Source organism: Entelurus aequoreus, linkage group LG04, assembly GCF_033978785.1.
Source record: "Entelurus aequoreus isolate RoL-2023_Sb linkage group LG04, RoL_Eaeq_v1.1, whole genome shotgun sequence".
NCBI classification, from domain to species: domain Eukaryota; kingdom Metazoa; phylum Chordata; class Actinopteri; order Syngnathiformes; family Syngnathidae; genus Entelurus; species Entelurus aequoreus.
In genome coordinates this window covers 45,910,350-45,933,453 of record NC_084734.1, presented here as the reverse complement: position 1 = coordinate 45,933,453, position 23,104 = coordinate 45,910,350, and the positions used below count along the sequence as shown (strand labels likewise).

The following is a 23,104-nucleotide window of genomic DNA, read 5'->3' as shown; positions in this document are numbered from 1 at the left end:
ATCTGTATCATGAATAAGTGGACCCCGACTTAAACAAGTTGAAAAACTTATTCGGGTGTTACCATTTAGTGGTCAATTGTACGGAATATGTACTTCACTGTGCAACCTACTAATAAAAGTCTCACTCAATCAATCAATCAAGCAAGTAGCTCAAAAAAAAGAACATTGCGTCGTTTAAGTACACTGCATGAAAGAAAGGCATAACACAATATTATTCATGTTTTGTTGTGAAACGTGCATCACTGAAGTGTCATGTTGACGTCCAGTGTGACGTAACACGTGTCGGGTGATATAAAAGCTGCACAGCGAGAACTCTTACCGCAGAGGAGTAACACATGCGGCCCAGCTGTAGCGGAGTCTGCAAGGAATAAAACACAACTTTTAATTTACATGGCAGACACACCAGTTGACGAAGACTATGCAATGCCAGCGAACCAGGATGTAAGCGACTTCAACACTTTTGCTGAAATATTAGCGAATTACGACCAGTCCGTGCTTAAGATAGCCACGTCGGTCGATAGCTTTCAGCGCATGTTTAACGCTTCAATGGTTACTTTACCTTCTTGTTCAGGACGGACCGGAGTATTGCTGCCATTGTGCAAATTCAGATATCTTAATTTATCCCCAAAGCCCTTCAACCGACCCACCAGAGACCGTATGGTAGAAACCTGTCCGAACTTCCGCTGGTAGAAAATTACAAGCGACGAATGGGCGGGGCATGAGAATCACACGCGATCTATAAACCTTGTTGTGCATAAGCGGTAGCAGCGAGCTCATCTCCACATGGTTTGTTAGTCGGTTAAACCTAACACTTCATTGAAGGCGGGCACATAACGTGAAAGCCAATCAGAGAGCGGTATGCAGTAGACGCCCTAAGTTTCAAGAAACTGATTGGCTGTTTTCACAGACGCGAGATAAACTCGTCTGCGGTTCAAACCTTTCGGGATGTAACAATATTCATGACAAATTTGTGCTTTGTTTTAAAGATGTGCTATTTGGATTTACACTGTATGAAAAACATTTTTTAAAGGAATTTTACTTTTGCAACCTATACTATTATACTATTGGCTAAGTTTCATATTCATAAATGTAAGTTTCTCAATACCCGAAATGTTTTTCGTGCCTTTAAAAAAGAATTAGAACTCTACTTATAACGCTTTCTACTAGGGATGGGCGATACCACACTTTTAGGATTCGATACGATACCGATACTTTTTCTTGCATTTTCATCGATACTGATACCAATAATTTCTTAGTAGCAATTTTTTGTCAGTCAAAAATATTATTACTATTGTTATTATTTAAGACACATCACAAGACAAATACAGACCATTTATACCACATTTATTATGGTCAATATATAATAAAAGTAAAATTAAAATAAATAACATAAATATGAAAAATAAATTAAATATTATATATAATAATAACTATATGTTATATATAATAATAATTAAATATTAGGGCTTTCCAATTAACAGTCAAATCCAAATTGCAAGAAGCTGCAGTTATTTTTTAAAGTTTGTGATATAATTCGCAATTAATGAAATATGAAATAGGCTAATGTTTTCGAAATGTAAGAAATCATGTTACAGATTAAAACCAAAATCACATTCAATAATATATTTAAGATTTTCTTGGAAAAAAATAAAACTGTAATGCAAAGATGAATGAAACCTACCTAGGTTCCATTCTAGAGGCTAACCTTTCCTGTGATAAAATGGCAACCAAGGTAATCAAAAAGGTTAACCAACGAACGAGATTTCTCTACAGAATTTCCTCTCTGGTCAACAAAAGCACCTTGAGGATTCTGGCGGGAACTCTCGTTCAACCCTTTTTCGATTACGCATGCACCTCCTGGTACCCTAGCACCTCCAAAACCCTCAAATCTAAACTCCAAACATCTCAGAACAAGCTAGTCAGGTTACTTGTAGACCTCCACCCCAGATCCCACCTCACTCCTACCCACTTCTCTAAAGTGGGCTGGCTCAAGGTGAAGGACAGAGTTAAACAACTTGCACTGAGCCTAGTCTATAAAATCCGCTACACCTCCCTGATACCGAAGTACATGTCAAACTACTTCCTTAACGTAAATGACCGCCATAACCACAACACCAGGGGGAGCTCCACTAACCACGTTAAACCCAGATTCCGAACTAACAAAGGTCTTAACTCATTTTCTTTCTATGCCACATCAATGTGGAATGCGCTCCCGACAGGTATAAAAGAAAGGGCATCTCTATCCTCCTTCAAAACCGCAATAAAAGTTCACCTCCAGGCAGCTACAACCCTAAACTAACACCCTCCCCGGATTGCTAATAATCAAATGTAAACAATCAAATGCAGATACTTTTTCTTTTTCTTATGCCTTCTGATCTCTCTCTCTCTCTCTCTCTCTCTCTCTCTCTCTCTCTCTCTCTCTCTCTCTCTGTCCACTACTTGATGTCCATATCCCCCCCCCCCCTCCCTCCACACCCCTGATTGTAAATAACTCAATGTGATTATCTTGTGTGATGACTGTATTATGATGATAGTATATATGATAGTATATATCTGTATCATGAATCAATTTAAGTGGACCCCGACTTAAACAAGTTGAAAAACGTATTCGGGTGTTACCATTTAGTGGTCAATTGTACGGAATATGTACTTCACTGTGCAACCTACTAATAAAAGTCTCAATCAATCAATCAATCAATCAATGAAGAATCTCCAAATTGTATCTCTTTCTTATCTTGTTTTAAATACTCAAGCAATTTTCAACTAACAGTAAATTCCCCTGTGTGGAAATTATTTGAATTTAGGATAATCATTTAAACAAAAATATTCAGTAAACATTACTAAAAAAAATAATACAATGCCTGTTTTAAGTCAACAATTGGACAACACTGGATATGCCTGGCTGCATCGCTGTCGGCTGGCTGTGTGTGTGTTGCACGTTGACGACGCTCATTCGCTGTCTCCTGTCACGTGACTGGGCCAGCTCTATACTCTGCCAGGTACAGGGTGTCCCAGCACATAGTAAGTTAAGTAAGTCATCAAAAACATCTGAAAGTGATGCTTGTACCCCCCACACGCCGTTTTTTGGTTTATATCGATACTTTTTTCAGAAAAGTGATGCCAAATGAGTAGTGCGTGAGTATCGATATATCAATACCACAGGATCGATAGGCACATCCCTACTTTCTACCTTTAACAACCAAAAAGCTGTGAAAACTATGATTGCCGTGTCCCAATTTTGGATTATTTACGGAACTTGTGTGAGTCCATGGCTTTACATTTTGTTACATATCGATATTTTGCATTCTTTTTTACTTACTTTATTGAGTTTTCAACCTCCTGGCGCTGTTTTGTACTGTTTTTGTACTATTTCTGTACTCGTTTTGATTATTATTATTTCTTGATTGTATGTAAATGTTGCATATTATAAATAAAGGTTTATAAAATTAAAAAAATAAAAATAAAACAAACCTTTCGGGATGTCCGTCCATCCATTTTTTACCGTTTGTCCCTTTTGGGGTCGCGGTTGTGGGGGTGTGGGGCTGGAGCCTATCTCAGCTGCATTCGGGTGGAAGGCGGGGTACACCCTGGACAAGTTGGGATGTATGCTTTAAAAATGTTGCGAGGCTGTACAGCAACATTAAACAAGTCCTGTGGGGAATTTTGAAAACCAATGTTTCCAACTAAAACTCTCATTTTTGTAAGTGAAGGAAGCCCAGAAGAACAGTGAGTGGCCAAGTGCCAGTTTCCATGGCAACATGGATACACCAAACCTGGACTTCCTGCAGTGGACTAGCGAGGAGGTTGCAGGATGGATTGAGTCCAAAGGATTTCCACAGTATAAAGTAGGTTAAGGTTTTAAGCCAGTGGTTCTTAACCTGGGTTCGATCGAACCCTAGGAGTTCGGTCAGTCGGGCTCAGGGGTTCGGCGGAGGTCAAAACACACCCGACTCATCGTGTAAATAAAAACTTCTCCCAATCGGCGTATTACGGATACAGCAACAGCAGAAGTCACACTGATTTGCAGGTGTGTAATTTGTTGTGAGTTTATGCACTGTTGGTTTTGTTCTTTGAACAAGGTGATGTTCATGCACGGTTCATTTTGTGCGCCAGTAAAAAAACATGGTAACACTTTAGTATGGGGAACATATTCACCATTAATTAGTTGCTTATTAACATGCAAATTAGTAACATATTGGCTCTTAACTAGTCATTATTAAGTAATTATTAGATTTAGATTTAGATTTATTGGTCCTCGTTGGGGAAATTCATTTTCACGGCCGTACATTTGAACAATAGACATTACACATCACGAAACAAAAATAACAAAAAGACATCATAGATGACCAACACACATTTACAGGCTTGTCAGACAGGTCGGCCGAGCCTGCTGTTAATGCCTTTTTCGGCATGGCCTTATTATAACCCTAACCCTCTGACCCTGGCCCTAACCCTCTAACCCTAACCAAATAACTCTAAATGAAGTCTTTGTTACTTAGAATATGTTCCCCTAGTGTCCAAAAAACTCTAAATTAAGTCTTTGTTACTTGGAATATGTTCCCCTTACTAAAGTGTTACCAAAAACATATAACTTTGTCTTGAATTTGAAAAAAACAAAATTTTATTTTTCACTAAAGAAGGGTTCGGTGAATGCGCATATGAAACTGGTGGGGTTCGATACCTCTGGTTAAGAATCACTGTTTTAAGCAGAAGCAATACTGCATGATACTAATAATGTATTTTTGTGGCAGCCGTGTTTTACCGACAACTGCATCACTGGCAGGAAGCTGATTTTTGTTGATTGTGTCCACATGCCAAGAATTGGAATCACAGATTTTAAAGACATGCAGGTATTGGAAAAAAACAAAACACAAGGACGCTCACAGTTTGATTTCCCTTTCTAAATAGATATGGCAAATATAAGATGAAAGTTTCAAAGAGGCTGTGTAACAAATTACCCAATGTGACCAGCTGCTTCTCCAGCACTTGTCTTCATTTGAATGAACAGTAAACAGTACACACATTAAACCAGATGACTCACGCGTGCACACACACACACACACACACGATTGGCTTACGACTATGAATAACACTTTGTTTGACTGCATCGCGAAATTCGCCAATGGAGAGAAATAAGGTCACCAGAGGTTGTACACAACTGCTAACTATATAACCACATTAATAAAGATGTTACCTCATATAGTGGCCGTTTATTCATCTTCAGCAAAGTGAAATGCCTTTTTTGTGCAAATGCATTACTTTGTAATTTTCTACAAATAAAGTTGCTGAGGTCCTAAGGTGCGGCGTCAAAGAGAACTAAAGTCACTATTTTAGGGAGCACAATACAACCTTTAACATTGCTTTCATAACAACTGAGTGTTATCTTAGGCCATGTCTACACTAAGTCGTTTAACCCCTTAAACAAATAATTATTTAGCCTAAGCCCCGTTTCAGCCACACTAAACCAGGGTTTAAGGTCCCCCTCCTCGGACAAATTTTTACACGGTTAAGTGAGCCGTGAATCTCCGGCACTTAGCTTTGTATGGACTCATTGATCGTTTACAAACTGAGTTCGGAGAGGAAGTGACGCCAGAAAGACCCCGCCCACACAGGAAGTGACGCCAGAAAGAGCGTGCTACTAGCTTCGTAACAATCGGAGCTAAAAAGATGGAGGCGGATCATCCAGACATGACCGTTTTTCTCCTCCTTCTACATGTACAGACGCTTGTGGGAATCACACATGAATACCGTAAGTGAACGAAAGGCGGGATTGCAGCTATTTCGGATACAACACTTCTCAGACGGCAAGAGAACTTTCGAAGTCAGCTGTGATTCTATTTACCGAAAAATGTTGTCCCTTCCTCCCGTGGATGTGATACAGCCCACTGGCTGGTACAAATATTGCTTTATGGATGTGACAGTGAAATGGCCAGGCAGAGTGCATGAAGCCTGCATTTCGCTAACTCCGCCATTAGTGCGCAGTAGAGATGCACGGATAGGCAATTATTTCATCTGCAACCACATCACAAAAGTCGTCATCCACCCGCCATTCACCCGAACCAACATTTTATCAAAACCACACCCGCCCGTTGTTATATATCTAATATAGACGATGCAAGGCATTAGTGAGGTTAGAAAGCTTTTGCCTGTTAAAGAAAGGAGACTGATCCAATGCAGCAGAGACATTCAATGCGTGCCACGCATTAATATCTCTTGGCCACGCATTAGTGGCTAAGAGATATTAATGCGTGATAATATTATTTATCATTATTATAATATTATTGTCATTTCCGTTAAGAAAGTGTTGACTATTGTTGCCAATGCCCTCAGATCAGGAGTGCGTTCCTCACACTTTGTGTGCGCATTTGCAGCAAGCAGAACGATGCTTTTAAGAAGTTAAATGTTTTAGAAAGACTAGGCCTATATTTTCGTTAGGTAAAAAAAATGTTCTGAATGTATTTCAATGAATATTAACTTGTTAACGTTATAATGCTCAAATAGGGACGAGAGCGGGGTGCACAGTGAAACAGTGAACAATTTCGCGACAAAGATGAACCTTTATTGATTGATCTGCAGCCATGACAAAATATCAGACAATCTCCATTGTCAACGACAGGCAGGAATATAAAGATAAACACATAGCCTATGTTATAGGCATAGGCTCATACGTTTTTAAGTTGAAATAAAAAAATAAATAAAAAATGTGCCTCATAAGCCTTAGGCTGTCAATCACGCGCACAAACTTAAATTATACAATAACATGTGTATGTCATCCCTATTTAAACAGAAATAAATTAAACAAATAATAATGACAAATTACCTGCAACTTATTGGCCAAGGCAAATAGCTGAAGGGGGGAAATCAAACCCATCAGACTGCACTTTATCATCAAACTTGAATTATAATGAAAACAGACGGTCGCGACAAACAAATCAGGCTAAATAGCCTTACACGGTTGCCAATCGGAGATGCGCTTCACTTGAAAGCGAGGCCAAATAATTAACACACAGTAGTATATCTCGAATAGAAAAAAAACAAACAACGCAATTGCCTTAATTCCTTTGCATTGTAGTGCGCCCAAACAACACGTAACCATCAAAATTATTCAGCTGACCAAACTCAATATAGGTTAGACATGGGCTTATTTGGTATAGCCTATGTAACGTAGACTAATTCGTTTAACATATCCAACCATATGTCTACTTACTTTTTTTGTTTGTTAGCACTATGCAGGAATAAAATTGCATCTACAGTGCCAGGATTCAGGTGAGAGCGCCTGGCCTCTAAAATGCGCCCTGCTGCGCTGAAGGAGCGCTCACTTGGTGTTGTAGTCGTGGGAATGATTGTCCTTGTTTCCCCCAAAAGGAAAGTAGATTTTCCTCTGCTGATCCGTCGAGATGGAAGTTTGTAGAGGAATAATCCTCTACTTCATCAACAAGCACAGGTGTATCCTCCTCCCATTCTGTGAAGTCAATCCTTTTCTTTTTCGGTGATGCGCCATCAGCTCGTTTTTCGTATGTGGGTAACAACATTTAACTATGTATATATATTTCCGAATTGGTTCAACCGCCACGCACCCGAATCTATTTAAAATCTATTTTTTTCGTCATGTCACCCGCCCGACCCGCGGTTTATCCGCGGACTCCACGGTTGTGTCCGCAAACCGCGCATCTCTAGTGCGCAGCTTAAAGATGGAATTATCACCTCGTGTCCCAAACAACTGCTGGAGGATGAAGATCCGGTCCCTGTTTTTCTTTTGGGTGACCCAGCTTATCCTCTGATGCCATATCTCACGAAAGAATACCCCAACGGCAGAGTCAACCGACAACAATGTTTATATATATATATATATATATATATATATATATATATATATATATATACACTACCGTTCAAAAGTTTGGGGTCACCCAAACAATTTTGTGGAATAGCCTTCATTTCTAAGAACAAGAATAGACTGTCGAGTTTCAGATGAAAGTTCTCTTTTTCTGGCCATTTTGAGTGTTTAATTGACCCCACAAATGTGATGCTACAGAAACTCAATCTGCTCAGAGGAAGGTCAGTTTTGTAGCTTCTGTAACGAGCTAAACTGTTTTCAGATGTGTGAACATGATTGCACAAGGGTTTTCTAATCATCAATTAGCCTTCTGAGCCAATGAGCAAACACATTGTACCATTAGAACACTGGAGTGATAGTTTCTGGAAATGGGCCTCTATACACCTATGTAGATATTGCACCAAAAACCAGACGTTTGCAGCTAGAATAGTCATTTACCACATTAGCAATGTATAGAGTGTATTTCTTTAAAGTTAAGACTAGTTTAAAGTTATCTTCATTGAAAAGTACAGTGCTTTTCCTTCAAAAATAAGGACATTTCAATGTGACCCCAAACTTTTGAACGGTAGTGTATATACATATATATATATATATATTTATATCCCTAGATTAATTGTTGTAATTGTTGCAAAATGTTCTTCATCGCATTGTCTACTTTCTCATGTTGATTAAAGATTTGACTCATGTATGATGTCTCAGGTGTGATTCACTACAATAGGGCCCCACAGCACACTGGATTCTAGTTAATTGAAATACCACAATACTGGATATTGTTTAAAAGAGATACATTTTAATTTAAAAACTTGCGCACAAAACACAGCAAACACATTTAAAATGCACAGGCTCTTTTAAATAACTTCACAGTGAAGTAAAGTAATCTATAATCTATCATCTATCTTGGAGCAGATGGACGCTCAGGTGGATTTTTTAATTTTTTTCATGCATGCGTACTAGGTCGCGTTGCGCCGGCGGACGAAGGGGGGCGGGGGTCTTAAAGTGTGTGGACACGGATAAGGTTAGGTGGGATTTACCCTGGATAAACTTATCCGGCTTAGTGTAAACGGGGCCTTAGTAATTTGCAAACGTGCAGTGGGGCCACATGTGTTCTGAGGATTGAAAAGTGGGTATCTATTTGAGATGTGGTAGAGCTGAGGTGACTATTTGAGGAAATGAAAGGGCATCTCTATCCTCCTTCAAAACCGCAATAAAAGTTCACCTCCAGGCAGCTACAACCCTAAACTAACACCCTCCCCGGATTGCTAATAATCAAATATAAACAATCAAATGCAGATACTTTTTCTTATGCCTTCTGATTTCTCTCTCTCTCTTTCTCTCTCTCTCCCTCTCTCTCTCTCTCTCTCTATGTCCACTACTTGCTGACCCCCCCCCCCCCCCCACACCCCTGATTGTAAATAATGTAAATAATTCAATGTGATTATCTTGTGTGATGACTGTATTATGATGATAGTATATATGATAGTATATATCTGTATCATGAATCAATTTAAGTGGACCCCGACTTAAACAAGTTCAAAAACTTATTCGGATGTTACCATTTAGTGGTCAATTGTACGGAATATGTACTTCACTGTGCAACCTACTAATAAAAGTCTCAATCAATCAATCAATCAATGTTTTATCAAAACTGAACAATATTATCTTTGTAAGTACTACCAGTGGTGCCACTTGTCTTGTTCTTGTGGTATTAGTTTATTTCGGACATGCATACAGTTACAATATGGTACTGTTCATAACATATTTACAGTTTGTCAATAAAACATGTCCAAAAAGGAGTAGGAAAAAGCAGATCTTTATTAATCCTTCCTCTTTGCGGTTTAATAGCAATTTCTAACACATTTGTTTGTTCACTACATGTTCTCCCAGTGACGTGCGGTGAAGTTCATGACTGGTGAGGCACTGACTTCATCACGGTCAGATTTACAAACATATGAACCCTAAAGAGTATCTTATTCACCATTTGATTGGCAGCAGTTAACGGGTTATGTTTAAAAGCTCATACCAGCATTCTTCCCTGCTTGGCACTCAGCATCAAGGGTTGGAATTGGGGGTTAAATCACCAAAAATTATTCCCGGGCGCGGCGCCGCTGCTGCCCACTGCTCCCCTCACCTCCCAGGGGGGGATCAAGGGATGGGTCAAATGCAGAGGACACATTTCACCACACCTAGTGTGTGTGCAGGGGCGCCGCTAGGGATTTTGGGCCCCATGAAAATAATCTTTACAGGGCCCCCAACACAGCGGCAACATTATAATTTCATCATCATTAGGGGCCTCTCTGGGCCCCCCTCCATCATGGGCCCCTAGAATCCGCCCCCCCCCCCTTTTCGGCGCCCCTGTGTGTGTGTGACAATCATTGGTACTTTAACTTAACTTTAACTTTACACATACAAACTGTAGCACACAAAAAAGCACATTTAATAAAAAAAAAACATTATTGTGATCTTACCTTTACTTATAAGTGCGGGAACAGTGGTGTTCGTGTTGGAGGAGTTGTGAATATATGAAATCCGTGCTGCAGTCTGCAGGTGTACCTAATGTTGTGTCCCTGTTCACGGCTCCTCTGGCGCGAGCATTGTTGTTTTTGCACTTTTTGGCTTCTTGTTAAGTGACTTTTTTTAGGTGGATTCTGTCTTGCATGTGGAGGGTTTGGGTGTGGGCTTTGTTTGGTGTGGCGCTCCCGTCAAGGGTGCATTCTGCGGCGGGAGTGCTTTAACCGGAACAAGGAGGCGGGGTTACTGCGAGCCTCCCACAGTGCGTCTTCGCAGCAGTTTTATGATTGCTCAGCACAAGAAATACTTTACACACATACAGTTGTTGACAAAATACACTGTACATTATATACCTCAGCTAACTAAACTATGGAAATGTACAATATAATTCATATAGCAATACGGTCTCACTGCACAGCAGGCCAGCAGTTAGCCGAGTCCGCAATCCATGTTGAGGCACAAGTGCCTCAACTGGCTGCTGATCACCGCACCGTCTCTTCTCAGTATTTGAACGGCAAATGTGAAAATTCAGCGATTTTGAATAAAAATAATCTAAAACTGGTGAAGTTAAATGGAAAATAACGTTATAGTATAATCACTGAATACATATAACAATTTAATTAATTTTTATTTTTTTTTACATTTTTTTCCTTTCCATGATGGCAGGTGAGGCCCCGCCTCCCCTGCCTCTAGTGACCGCACGTCACTGTGTTCTCCATCTGTAACACAAACAGTAGATAGGTAAATAAAGAAAGAAGTAAGTAAATTAATACATAAATAATAAATAAGCTTCTCATGAATAAATAGTTAAGTATGTTGTGATTCACATAATGAGATGAATGAAATTATCTCATTTTTCAATAAGGTTCAAGATGTTTATCGGTAATCTTCTTCTTTGTACTTTGTAAACACTTTAAGTTTTAACAGTTTCTTAAAAGGAATCATATTACTACTTTGACTTTTTGCTTAATCCATTCCATAATTTAATTCCATATACTGATATACTACAGGCTTTAAGTGTTGTACGTGCATACAAATGTTTTAAGTTACATTTTCCCCTAAGGTTATACAGTATTTGCCTTTTGTTGAAAATTGTTGTACATTCTCGGGTAGCAGGTTATAGTTTGATTTGTGTATAATTTTAGCTGTTCACAAACGTGAACAGCTAAATTTATGCATTAAATGTCAATATTTTTGATTCGATAGATAAAGGGTTTGTGTGTTCACGATGTCTAACGTTATATATCTTTCTAACTGACCTCTTTTTTTTTTAACACAGTTAGGGAATTTCTCAGATACGATAACACCTGCTCGCTGTAGCAGTATAGAATGTCGATTGATTTTTGGTCCAGAACATATTTAGCTTCATTCATTATAAAAGTATTTCTGCCACCTTATGTTGTATATTTTTAGTATGAGGTTTCCAGTTTATTTATCATCTACAAACCCCGTTTCCATATGAGTTGAGAAATTGTGTTAGATGTAAATATGAACAGAATACAATGATTTGCAAATCATTTTCAACCCATATTCAGTTGAATATGCTACAAAGACAACATATTTGATGTTCAAACTGACAAACATTTTTTTTCCCGCAAATAATCATTAACTTTAGAATTTGATGCCAGCAACACGTGACAAAGAAGTTTGGAAAGGTGGCAATAAATACTGATAAAGTTGAAGAATGCTCATCAAACATTTATTTGGAACATCCCACAGGTGAACAGGCAAATTGGGAACAGGTGTGTGCCATGATTGGGTATAAAAGTAGATTCCATGAAATGTTCAGTCATTCACAAACAAGGATGGGGCGAGGGTCACCACTTTGTCAACAAATGCATGAGCAAATTGTTGAACAGTTTAAGAAAAACCTTTCTCAACCAGCTATTGCAAGGAATTTAAGGATTTCACCATCTACGGTCCGTAATATCATCAAAGGGTTCAGAAAATCTGGAGAAATTACTGCACGTAAGCAGCTAAGCCCGTGACCTTCGATCCCTCAGGTGGTACTGCATCAACAAGCGACATCAGTGTGTAAAGGATATCACCACATGGGCTCAGGAACACTTCAGAAACCCACTGTCAGTAACTACAGTTGGTCGCTACATCTGTAAGTGCAAGTTAAAACTCTACTATGCAAGGCGAAAACCGTTTATCAACAACACCCAGAAACGGCGTCGGCTTCGCTGGGCCTGAGCTCATCTAAGATGGACTGATATAAAGTGGAAAAAGGTTCTCTGTGGTCTGACGAGTCCACATTTCAAATTGTTTTTGGAAACTGTGGACGTCGTGTCCTCCGGACCAAAGAGAAAAAGAATCATCCGGATTGTTACAGGTGCAAAGTTCAAAAGCCAGCATCTGTGATGGTATGGGGGTGTATTAGTGCCCAAGACATGGGTAACTTACACATCTGTGAAGGCACCATTAATGCTGAAAGGTTTTGGAGCAACATATGTTGCCATCCAAGCAACGTTACCATGGACGCCCCTGCTTATTTCAGCAAGACAATGCCAAGCCACGTGTTACATCAACGTGGCTTCATAGTAAAAGAGTGCAGGTACTAGACTGGCCTGCCTGTAGTCCAAACCTGTCTCCCATTGAAAATGTGTGGCGCATTATGAAGCCTAAAATACCACAACGGAGACCCCCGGACTGTTGAACAACTTAAGCTGTACATCAAGCAAGATTGGGAAAGAATTCCACCTGAGAAGCTTAAAAAATGTGTCTCCTCAGTTCCCAAATGTTTACTGAGTGTTGTTAAAAGGAAAGGCCATGTAACACAGTGGTGAACATGCCCTCTCCCAACTACTTTGGCACGTGTTGCAGCCATGAAATTCTAAGTTAATTATTATTTGCAAAAAATAAATAAAGTTTGAACATCAAATATGTTGTCTTTGTAGTGCATTCAATTGAATATGGGTTGAAAATGAGTTGCAAATCATTGTATTACGTTTATATTTACATCTAACACAATTTCCCAACTCATATGGAAACAGGGTTTGTATTATTACACACAACAATTTTACTCTTTCAATGTCTATTTGTATTTATGTTTGACTTTCCCTTCTACTGTTACAGAATAGCATGAATTTAGTTTTGCGGAGGTTTTGTCAAACCATATTTTTTAATTTGTTTGTTTCTTCATGTTATTATTTATATCAGCGTCTGTGTGTTCCCTCCTGAACAAGACAAAGACATATAATGTACAAATAATACTAATTATAAGTCCTTTTTAACTTTACAAATGTCATTTATTAAAAGAGAGAATAATTTTGGTACCAGTGTTGATCCCTGGCGTATTACACAAGATATAATCTGCTCTGTAGACGTGTGTTTGCCTAGCTTCATTGCTTCCTGTTGGTTGGGAAGCTTCTTATCAATCAATCAATCAAAGTTTATTTATATAGCCCTAAATCACGAGTGTCTTAAAGGGCTGCACAAGCCACAACGACTGTTATCCTGTTCAAGACCAGCCCTCACGATGCATACCGTTCTAATTTGTTAATTAAGATATAATTAATTGTGTACAAATGCTTTTGTTAAATCCATAAACACTGCAGCTGCACAATGCTTACTATCTATTGCATTGGTAATCCCTTATTACCCTTTGATTAATGCCATTGATGACTGCGTAAGTTCCCTACGGGTACTCCGGCCTACTCCCACCTCCAAAGACATGCACCTGGGGATAGGTTGATTGGCAACACTAAATTGGCCCTAGTGTGTGAATGTGAGGTTGAATGTTGTCTGTCTATCTGTGTTGGTCCTGTGATGAGGTCGCGACTTGTCCAGGGTGTACCCCGCATTCCCCCCGTGTGCAGCTGAGGACCCCAAGAGGGACAAGCGGTAGAAAATGGATTAATGAATGTTGAAATGTTGGCTCTGTATCCTATTGGCTGTGGGTCAGTGTTCCACTTTTATTCATGAATTTTTACAATCTGTTGTCAAGCATTTTTTGAATAATTTCAGAAAATTGTGGAAGTAAGGAAACAATTCAATAGTTTGTTAACTGACGTTTGTCACACGATTTATAAATCTGTAAATGTTTTGCTATTTTCATTTTATTTGGGGAATTGCCTGTTTGAAATGATAGGTTACTGATACACGTTAAAGGTTTGGAAATCTCTTTAATAAAATTTCAATTTCAATTTAGTTCAGTTGAGGTCTCGGATTTAAATTAATTCACAATTTTTATTATTTCCTCATTGTCATGTCCATGAGGAACATCAAGTTGGGATTTCTATATATGGTATAATTCAAGTCTTAAGAGTGAAAAGCGGATATCTAGCCAAGGTGTGACGTCCACTAGAGCTGTGGTAACATTATGTAATTTTAAGCAGCATTCTAGAGCTGAGGTCACTATTTGAGAGAATGTGGTAACATTGTGTAATTTTAAGCAGCATTTGCATCTTTGTTAAGGCAGTGATCTTGGCACAGCTCAGACATCAATGGAGTGTGCAGGTGTACCTAATGACGTGTCCAGCATCTTAAGGCTACATTTTGCTGGATGATGCTGCTATTGAGTGGGCAGCATGTACTGGTGCCAAATCAAAGTGTGCCGCTGGTGCCAAATCAATTATATTCCTCATGGAATAAGCTGTCCTTACACTGAAGAGAGTATCTTATCCAGAAATAACACAGCAAAGAGGAGCATTGTATACATTCTGTTTATGCCCATGCGCCTTATCGTTTTCTGAGATGACAACTAAATTAGTTGGGTGTGGAAATATCAAGGTGGAGGCAGGCGTATGCACACTTCATCTTCCTCTAGAGCCTTTTCTTATCTCCAAAGTGGCACACTGAACAAAAGTTAATGTAACGTATGTAGTAAGCTCCATCACAGCACTTTCTCCCCGCCCCCTGCTGTGCGCCTCTGCAGGCCATCTCCACATGCGTGCGGGAGCTGCTGGGCATCACTCAGACCCTGTGGAGTCGCAGCATCGCCGACCCGCCGCGAGATGACATAGGCCTCTTTCTGGAGATGAAGAGTCGCACAGGTGTCAAGACGGACCAGCTCACCATTCAGCAGCTCCTGGATGACATCTGCCACTGATGAGACAAAACCAAATGTGTGTGTGTGTGTGTGTGTGTGTGTGTGTGTGTGTGTGTGTGTGTGTGTGTGTGTGTGTGTGTGTGTGTGTGTGTGTGTGTGTGTGTGTGTGTGTGTGTGTGTGTGTGTGTGTGTGTGTGTGTGTGTGTGTGTGTGTGTGTGTGTGTGTGTGTGTGTGTGTGTGTGTGTGTGTGTGTGACAAAGTGGTGAGAAGCGGGACGTGTCAATGCAATTTTCATTCTGCCAACTGTCTCAGTGACTCACTTACAAGCAGGTCCTGTCATTCACACGTACACCCGCTCAGTGCTGGCATGCTGGAATTGATGCTGGTACAAAAGGCAGCTTTTAGAATATGCTGTCTAATCAAATGCATGATACATTTATCTAAATAAACACCCACTTGAATGTCCTACAGCTGCGTTTGTCAGGGGTACGGCCTCATTACTGTTATTACAGTAAAAAGGGCAATTATTGGTTTCTCTGTATATCTTTTCCAGAGCTAGTGGTCTCAAGTAGCAATGCGCCGATCGGCCGGCCACAAATCCATATCAGCCAGTTTTCGCAAAAGAAAATGTATTATTGGCCATCCCCTCTGGCTGATACTGTACTCATTTTTGGTCCCTTGGCTGACGGGGGCTTGCAGCTAACTTTATAAAAAGCGTGGCGATTAAACTACATTTCTTAGTGTCTTAAGTACCATTAGAGGACTGTAGGTCGAGGCTTAACAAACAGTAGGCGCAAATCAGGAACAGGCATGCTAATCGCTAAGTTAGCCACTAAGGTACCTTGACATTACCCAAGAAATATGTGCTTGGTAAAGTAAGAAATGTAGATGGAAGCACATTACATCAGAAATCTTTTGTTAATGTTTACAAACTCTGAATTATTCCCTGGATACAGGAGGACATTGGGGGCAAAAACCAAAGGATTTAAATAAGTACTAGATAGTAGTCTTTGCTTTTGTTTAGTTATTGTGTACTAATGACTCTGTTTTAAATAAACAACATAATAATAAAAAACTAGTTTAAATAAGGTGCCGCCAATAAGTACATATTTTTTTTACAGATTTAAAAAAATACAATTAATACATGTTATTGGTATCCACCAGTCTCACTCGTGGCTGACTAAGAAGGGTATAAAAAGTACATCAACAAGAAACTATGGAACAAACTGGACTTACAACACAAGCAATGCCAAACTATTAATCCATTTATACTATTATACAAACATCGGGTCTGGTTCAAATATAGAGATGAGGGTCTTTAATTTAACCTGCTGTTGTATTCTGTCTCAAAGTGTTAACATGTGCTCAATGTTTCCTTACCATTGTTGCTATGTTGTCTATTACCATTGTTGGTATTTTGTCTATTATCATAGTTGGTATGTTCATTCTTCCTACATTGTTGATACAAATTGTTGATACAGTGTAATAATTATTGTTACCTGTGGTAATGCCACTATGATACAACATCTGTATTATAATCCTTAAACAAAGTAACAGTGAAACTCAATGTATTATTTACTGAATGGAGAACTGGGGGGTGGGATTAAATAAGTTATCTTCTTCCCACTCCCCTTCAGGCAAAACTGGACAATCATGCTTACATACTGTACATTACCTTTTGCGTTATATTAATTTATATTATTATGTGTTGTCAACCTTGTACGTTTTTTTAAAATGTCATTGCCTGAAATGAATTTAAAAAAAAAAAATGAATGAAAGACAACACACCACTAAAGCATCAATTTGTCTGTGCGAATGTACATCAAAGCTAATCATTGGACTCCCAGTGATTGTTGATTCCTGTTCCTACTTGACTAAAAAGACAACAGGGCTGTTTCTCGACTATCAGAACCGTATAGGAAGTAACCACTGGGGCCAGTGTGCTTGCCTGCCATGCTTGTCAAAAGCAGCTCGCCATGAAGCAATCTTTGTGGTTACTAAGGAGTGCAGTCCAGTGACAAATAGTGCTAATAATAAATTGAAAAACGGTTTTACTGTGAAAACCACGGGGGAAAAGAATGTATTAGAATGGCTGTTATTGTCACTATATACTGTACATGCACAATTCTCTGCAGACATGCAATAGAAAACAGAAATAAAGAAATTAAAAATTACTGCAAATAGATAAAGGAATTAAAAAATACTGCAAATAGATAAAGGAATAAGCAATAAGTATACTAATAGTAAATTATTTAAATTGTCATGTTCACCAAATCATTTCAATATGGCTTGAAAGTACATCTGTAATATTTGAAAACACTTAAAGGGGAACTGAACTGTTTTTGGAACTTTGCTTGTCGTTCACAATTCTTAACCAGACAAAAAGACAAAAGTTTTTTGTTTTTTTTTAGCTTTCTAACATTGTCTCGTTCTTGCCTGCTAGCAATACCACGAAATCATTTTAAAAATGCATTCAAAAACCGTCCACAATACTTCATTTACGTTCTGTGACCTGTATAATAACCAAGCGGTAGCCACATTGTTATTGTAAGAGCGAACACTGAGGAACTCTCTTTTTCCAATGACTAACACATCGCTGTGCTACGGTATTAGCCGTAAAAGCTAACTACGGCAATTTAAGTTTGTAATGCACAGCACAATGCGATAAAACACCAATCTGTATTGACTGAAAAACATGAACAATCATATTAAAAACATTGATTGATTGATTGATATTACAGTATCTGTAAAGTATTAGCCCATATTTCATGTTTTGTATGTACCGGTACACAGCTAGCCAGACAGCGTATGTACTGTAGTTGTAATAACACACATGACATGATCAATATAAAGTGTGACTCACTCGATGGACAGTTGTCTGTTTGGTCCAGCTGGCCAGGGACGTTTTTTCCAGTTAATTATGGTTAAGCACTCCATGTATGTCGAAATAGCTTGGCTTCAAGTTCCACATTTTGCAGTTTCAATTCACTTTCTCCTCACTCTCTTGGCTTCCGTCTGCTCCAACGTCTCACTTTTCCTTTGTGTTGGCTTCTAGAAGCAGTAGTTCATCCTCCATAAATTCAGATTCTAAAATGTAAGGTTGTCCTCATTTGTCCAAAAATAATTGTTTTCCATGTTTGTTACCGAATCTGCCATGATTAGAACACACTCGCATGTTTGCATCTAGAAGGGGTTATTGCCAGAAGTTAGATGTGCGCTGCTATGGAAACAGAAATAAATGCGCCGAGGAATTAGTTCCGGCAATGATTAAAATAATCATCCATCCATCCATTTTCTATCGCTTGTCTCTTTTAGGGAAGCGGGCGGAAAGCGGGGTACACCCTGGACAAGTCACCACCTCATCGCAGGGCCAACAGATCAAAATACAGTAAATATTGAACATATTATATATTGTTATGAAGGTGTTTGTTACTATATTATATATAAACTTGCAGTTTGTATACAAAACGTTGATGGAGGGTTTTGTTTTAGAGGGCTTTGAAGGCTACAACAGTGACTCCCATTAGCTGCATTTTCTAAGCGGTTTTTATCATCTTTAAAATCCTAAAAAATAACATATGTGTTCTTGTCTCTCATAATGATTGTGAAAAATGGGAAAAATTCCCAAAAAAAGTGCAGTTGACCTTTAAAGGCCTACTGAAACCCACTACTACCGACCACGCATTCTGATAGTTTATATATCAATGATGAAATCTTAACATTGCAACACATGCCAATACAGCCGGGTTAACTTATAAAGTGCAATTTTAAATTTCACAGCAAACTTCCGGCTAAAAACGTTTCGGTATGATGACGTTTGCGGGTGACGTCAATGGTTGAACCGGAAGTATTGGTACACCATTGTATCCAATACAAACAGCTCTGTTTTCATCGCAAAATTCCACAGTATTCTGGACATCTGTGTTGGTGAATCTTTTGCATCTTGTTTGATGAACAATGAAGACTGCAAAGAAGAAAGTTGTAGGTGGGATCAATGTATTAGCGGCCGGCTACAGCAACACCACCAGGAGGAGTTTGAGTTGGATAGCAGACGCGCTATACGACACTAGCCGCCGACCGCATCGATGATCGGGTGAAGTCCTTCGTCGCGCCGTCGATTGCTGGAACGCAGGTGAGCACGGGTGTTGATGAGCAGATGAGGGCTGGCGTAGGTGGAGCGCTAATGTTTTTATCATAGCTCTGACGAGGTCCCGTAGCTAAGTTAGCTTCAATGGCGTCGTTAGCAACAGCATTGCTAGGCTTCGACAGGCGGCACAGCATTAACCGTGTGGTTACAGGTCCAGTGTTTGGTTCGGTGTCTCCTGATAGTAGTATTTTTGATCTTCTGTCTATCCTTCTAGTCAGGGGTTTATTTATTTTGTTTCTATCTGCATCTAAGCACAATGCTATCACGTTAGCTCTGTAGCTAACGTGCTTCACCGATGTATTGTCGTGGAGATAAAAGTCACTGTGAATGTCCATTTTGCGTTCTCGACTCTCATTTTCAAGAGGATATAGTATCCGAGGTGGTTTAAAATACAAATCCGTGATCCACAATAGAAAAAGGAGAAAGTGTGGAATCCAATGAACCTTTGTACCTAAGTTACGGTCAGAGCGAAAAAAGATACGTCCTGCACTGCACTCTAGTCCTTCACTCTTATGTTCCTCATCCACAAATCTTTCATCCTCGCTCAAATTAATGGGGTAGTCGTCGCTTTCTCGGTCCGAATCTCTTTCGCTGCTGGTGTAAACAATGGGTAAATGTGAGGAGCCCTTCAACCTGCGACGTCACGCTACTTCCGGTACAGGCAAGGCTTTTTTTTATCAGCGACCAAAAGTTGCGAACTTTATCGTCGATGTTCTCTACTAAATCCTTTCAGCAAAAATATGGCAATATCGCGAAATGATCAAGTATGACATAGAATGGATCTGCTATCCCCGTTTAAATAAAAAAAAATCATTTCAGTAGGCCTTTAAGATAGTCATGTGTATATGTGCATATTTTAAGTTGTAAAAAAAGTAAGTAGATTTTAAAATAAAAAGTAGAAGCTCAGTCGCCACTATTTGACCGTAAAATGTGTTTTGAAAATTGGTACCACTGTTATTTTTTTACGGTAGAATTCTGGTGACTGGATTGTCAGGATTTTTTTTTACCTTCAAATCTACAGTTGCTGATTTTACATTGCGTTACTGTAAAAGAAAAAACCATACCACTTTTATTTTTACAATAAAATTCTGGCAACTGACCGGACGTTTTTTTTTAATTTTTTTATAGTGCATTGTAAAATAAAGTCAGTATAATTCTGGCAACTGAGCTATGAGTATATTTTAGTTTTTTAGCGTTACATTTGTACTTTTTTACATTGTACAATACTTGGCTCTTGCTTCTTTTGTACAATAGGTGCCAGTGAGTGTATAGATTTCAGAGCTGAGCTAACAACTGTTCTTATTGATAGGTTGCCTATGTTGTATTGGATTAAACCAGTCCTTCTCAAATACTCAAATAGTGGGGCAGGCCCCCCTGGAGGGGCGCGTGTGATCTTAGGGAACATGCTTTTTTTGCCGTACCAGAATATGATTAAGCGTATGTAGCGCTTGGCTTCACTGTAACCACGGTGGGAGACGACGAAAGGCTGGTGTGTTGTTTCCTTTAATGTTAATAAGCTTACAATGTTATGCAGAGGTATAGTTATAACAATTATTTAGACAAATTATACTATTTTCTTTTTTGTAGGGTGTGCGTAACACAAAATATTTGTGAAGCACTAATGAAAACGAGTAGAAATCCTTCCCAAGTTTCCAGTGGTAGCTTCCAGTGTTGAATAATTTTTCAATAATTTTACAAAATTGTGGAAGTAAGGAAACAGGTCTATCATTTGTAAACTGGTGTTTGTCTCCAATCACTAAACTATCCAGTTTCTGCTGTATTTATTTGTTTATTATTGTTGTTTATTTGTTTTACTGTATTAACCTGGAGGTGGAACAAGTCACAAATGAGATCAGTTTATATTAAGGCATCCCCATTAGCTGTGCTCTTGCAAGCATACATGGAGCACACATGCTAACATTTTCACTAACACATGAGACTCGACTATGCAAAGACAAGTCAAATATAGCATATTTCTCTATTTAAAACACTTCATTGTGGTCTACATGAAATGTAATGGTGGTGCTGTGATCAACATTTTGCATAGATTTTGTATTAGCCCACTTCGACTGCGTCTCCACCCCGTCAGCCGTGTTGTAGTTTTTAGTGCTTCCATTTGGAATTTACCGACAGCTATAAGTTAGAACTATATGCTACTTTTTATTAGAAATGGCAACAGCGGAAGATTTTAGCATGCATGTGCATGCAGTCTGCCCCACAACAAGAGGATAGAGGAAATGAAGGAACTTATTGATCACAACTGAATAAAAATGGCGGACTATTGTAAAGCTCTTTGGGTAAACCTCTACCATGGATGGAGATATCTGCTGATGTAACTAAGGCAAAATATGTCACTTAAGTCTTGGAGGAAGTACGAAAGAAGGCAAGATTGTTTTATAAATATCTCTGTCATGCCTCCATGGTTTGATTTCACATTTCCGGGACTTATGGAGATACCAAATACACAAAAACATCTTCCAAAAGTTAAGAAAACCCCCTTTTAGTATTATCTGATCATGCAACAAGATGTTCGAAGCATTTTTCAGAAATACTTTAAAAATCCCACAGGGGAAATTAAGATTTTCAGCACAATCCCATTCAAGAGCAGACGAACATTACAGGGAGACAGAACAGGATCGCTGACGGGTCTGCCAACTTCTGGCGCCTCTTACAAAAAAGGTGAGAAACAGGTAAACGCTGGGGGGCCTGTAGAGGGGGTCCAGACTGAGGCCAAGGAAGAAAAAAACCTCATAGCCATAGCACACAAACATGTGTGTAAGAGGGAAACATCAAAGAACACTAAGGACATTAAATACATTAAAAGAGCAGAGCTGATGCAACCAACCACTTCTACACACAGCCACAAAAGTAAAACAACAACAAAAGAAGAAACATATACACTTTGGTAGCCTCTGCGGTGTTCCACGTTATCGTCTGCTGGGGAGGGGGGAGCATGGCCAGAGACAGGAGCAGACCCATCAAAGCAACCAAGAGAGCTGACTCCACCCTCGGCCGCCCACCAACTCTCGGCCAGTGTCCAGACCACATTGACGAGGAGGATGCGTCCAAGGAGACCGAGGTGTCCGATACACGCTCATTCAGCCAAGACACTGCGAAGCTTGTTACCCATCAATTTGTCAGTAAAATATAATAAAAACAGTTGCAAATTGTGTACCAAGGCTATTATACATTAATATTCATATATATTCACTGTTACAATAATTGCGATGTGGCCTTTAATAAAAACGTGTTTGAGGTGGTGTTTGGCATGCCAAAGGAAGAGTTTTAGTGGGTCTTAAGCTTTGCCAACTTCTACACAATAGCATCAGACCGTGTACTGAGGGTGGTAAGGCTGGAAGGGGGGCAGTGGGGTAGTGGTGCAGGTTTCGAGTGTGGACAGACCCACAGGGAGTGAGGGCTTTAAGTTTCAGCCAACTCAACATTCCACTGTACATGTAAGCGAGGTTGCTTGCATTTGTCCTGTTGTAGAACCTGCAGCACAAATGTAAACCCTGGTCTCCCCACAGTCAGGACTTCCTCGGGAAGACGACGGTGTTGCATGTATGCTGCAGTTTTGTGTCTTGCATGCAGCAAGCAGGATGAAGGATAACGCTCTCT

The 23,104-nt window shown here is 39.4% G+C and overlaps 2 protein-coding genes and 1 long non-coding RNA gene across 5 annotated transcripts in view; 1 reads left to right on the top strand and 2 right to left on the bottom strand.

The window, feature by feature from the left end:
- LOC133648678 (methylmalonate-semialdehyde/malonate-semialdehyde dehydrogenase [acylating], mitochondrial-like) overlaps nucleotides 1–752 on the bottom strand; it is a 33,904-nt gene extending 33,152 nt beyond the window's left edge. The window contains exons 1-2 of the mRNA XM_062045003.1: nucleotides 560–752; nucleotides 320–358 (exon numbers count right to left, since the gene is read on the bottom strand). Of these exons, the coding sequence (XP_061900987.1) occupies nucleotides 320–358; nucleotides 560–595 (75 nt within the window). The 5' untranslated portion in view covers nucleotides 596–752. The remainder of the gene's footprint in view (nucleotides 1–319; nucleotides 359–559) is intronic.
- Nucleotides 313–18,761, top strand: LOC133648686 (sterile alpha motif domain-containing protein 15-like). Of its 3 annotated transcripts, XM_062045015.1 has the most exons (5): nucleotides 315–441; nucleotides 3,711–3,845; nucleotides 4,752–4,850; nucleotides 15,225–15,414; nucleotides 18,655–18,761. In XM_062045015.1, exons 1-4 carry the CDS (start codon nucleotides 391–393, stop codon nucleotides 15,396–15,398), a joined length of 459 nt encoding a protein of 152 aa, XP_061900999.1. In that variant the 5' UTR covers nucleotides 315–390; the 3' UTR covers nucleotides 15,399–15,414; nucleotides 18,655–18,761. The 3 variants fall into 3 exon arrangements, with proteins under 3 accessions (XP_061901000.1, XP_061900999.1, XP_061900998.1); XM_062045016.1 differs by lacking the exon at nucleotides 18,655–18,761 and having other exon boundaries at nucleotides 313–441; nucleotides 3,706–3,845; nucleotides 15,225–17,161; XM_062045014.1 differs by lacking the exon at nucleotides 18,655–18,761 and having other exon boundaries at nucleotides 15,225–17,161.
- The window catches only part of LOC133648688 (uncharacterized), a 33,768-nt gene continuing 25,167 nt past the window's right edge, over nucleotides 14,504–23,104 (bottom strand). Inside the window, exons 2-3 of the long non-coding RNA XR_009825914.1 lie at nucleotides 15,664–15,721; nucleotides 14,504–15,394 (exon numbers count right to left, since the gene is read on the bottom strand). This is a non-coding gene — a long non-coding RNA (uncharacterized LOC133648688). The remainder of the gene's footprint in view (nucleotides 15,395–15,663; nucleotides 15,722–23,104) is intronic.

Bases quoted from the DNA above. Each gene is read 5' to 3' on its own strand.
- LOC133648686 (XM_062045015.1), top strand. From the start codon at position 391: ATGGCAGACACACCAGTTGACGAAGACTATGCAATGCCAGCGAACCAG. The intron at 442-3,710 runs GTAAGCGACTTC...TTGTAAGTGAAG, and splicing joins CAATGCCAGCGAACCAGGAT to GAAGCCCAGAAGAACAGTGA. The intron at 3,846-4,751 runs GTAGGTTAAGGT...TTTTTGTGGCAG, and splicing joins AAGGATTTCCACAGTATAAA to CCGTGTTTTACCGACAACTG.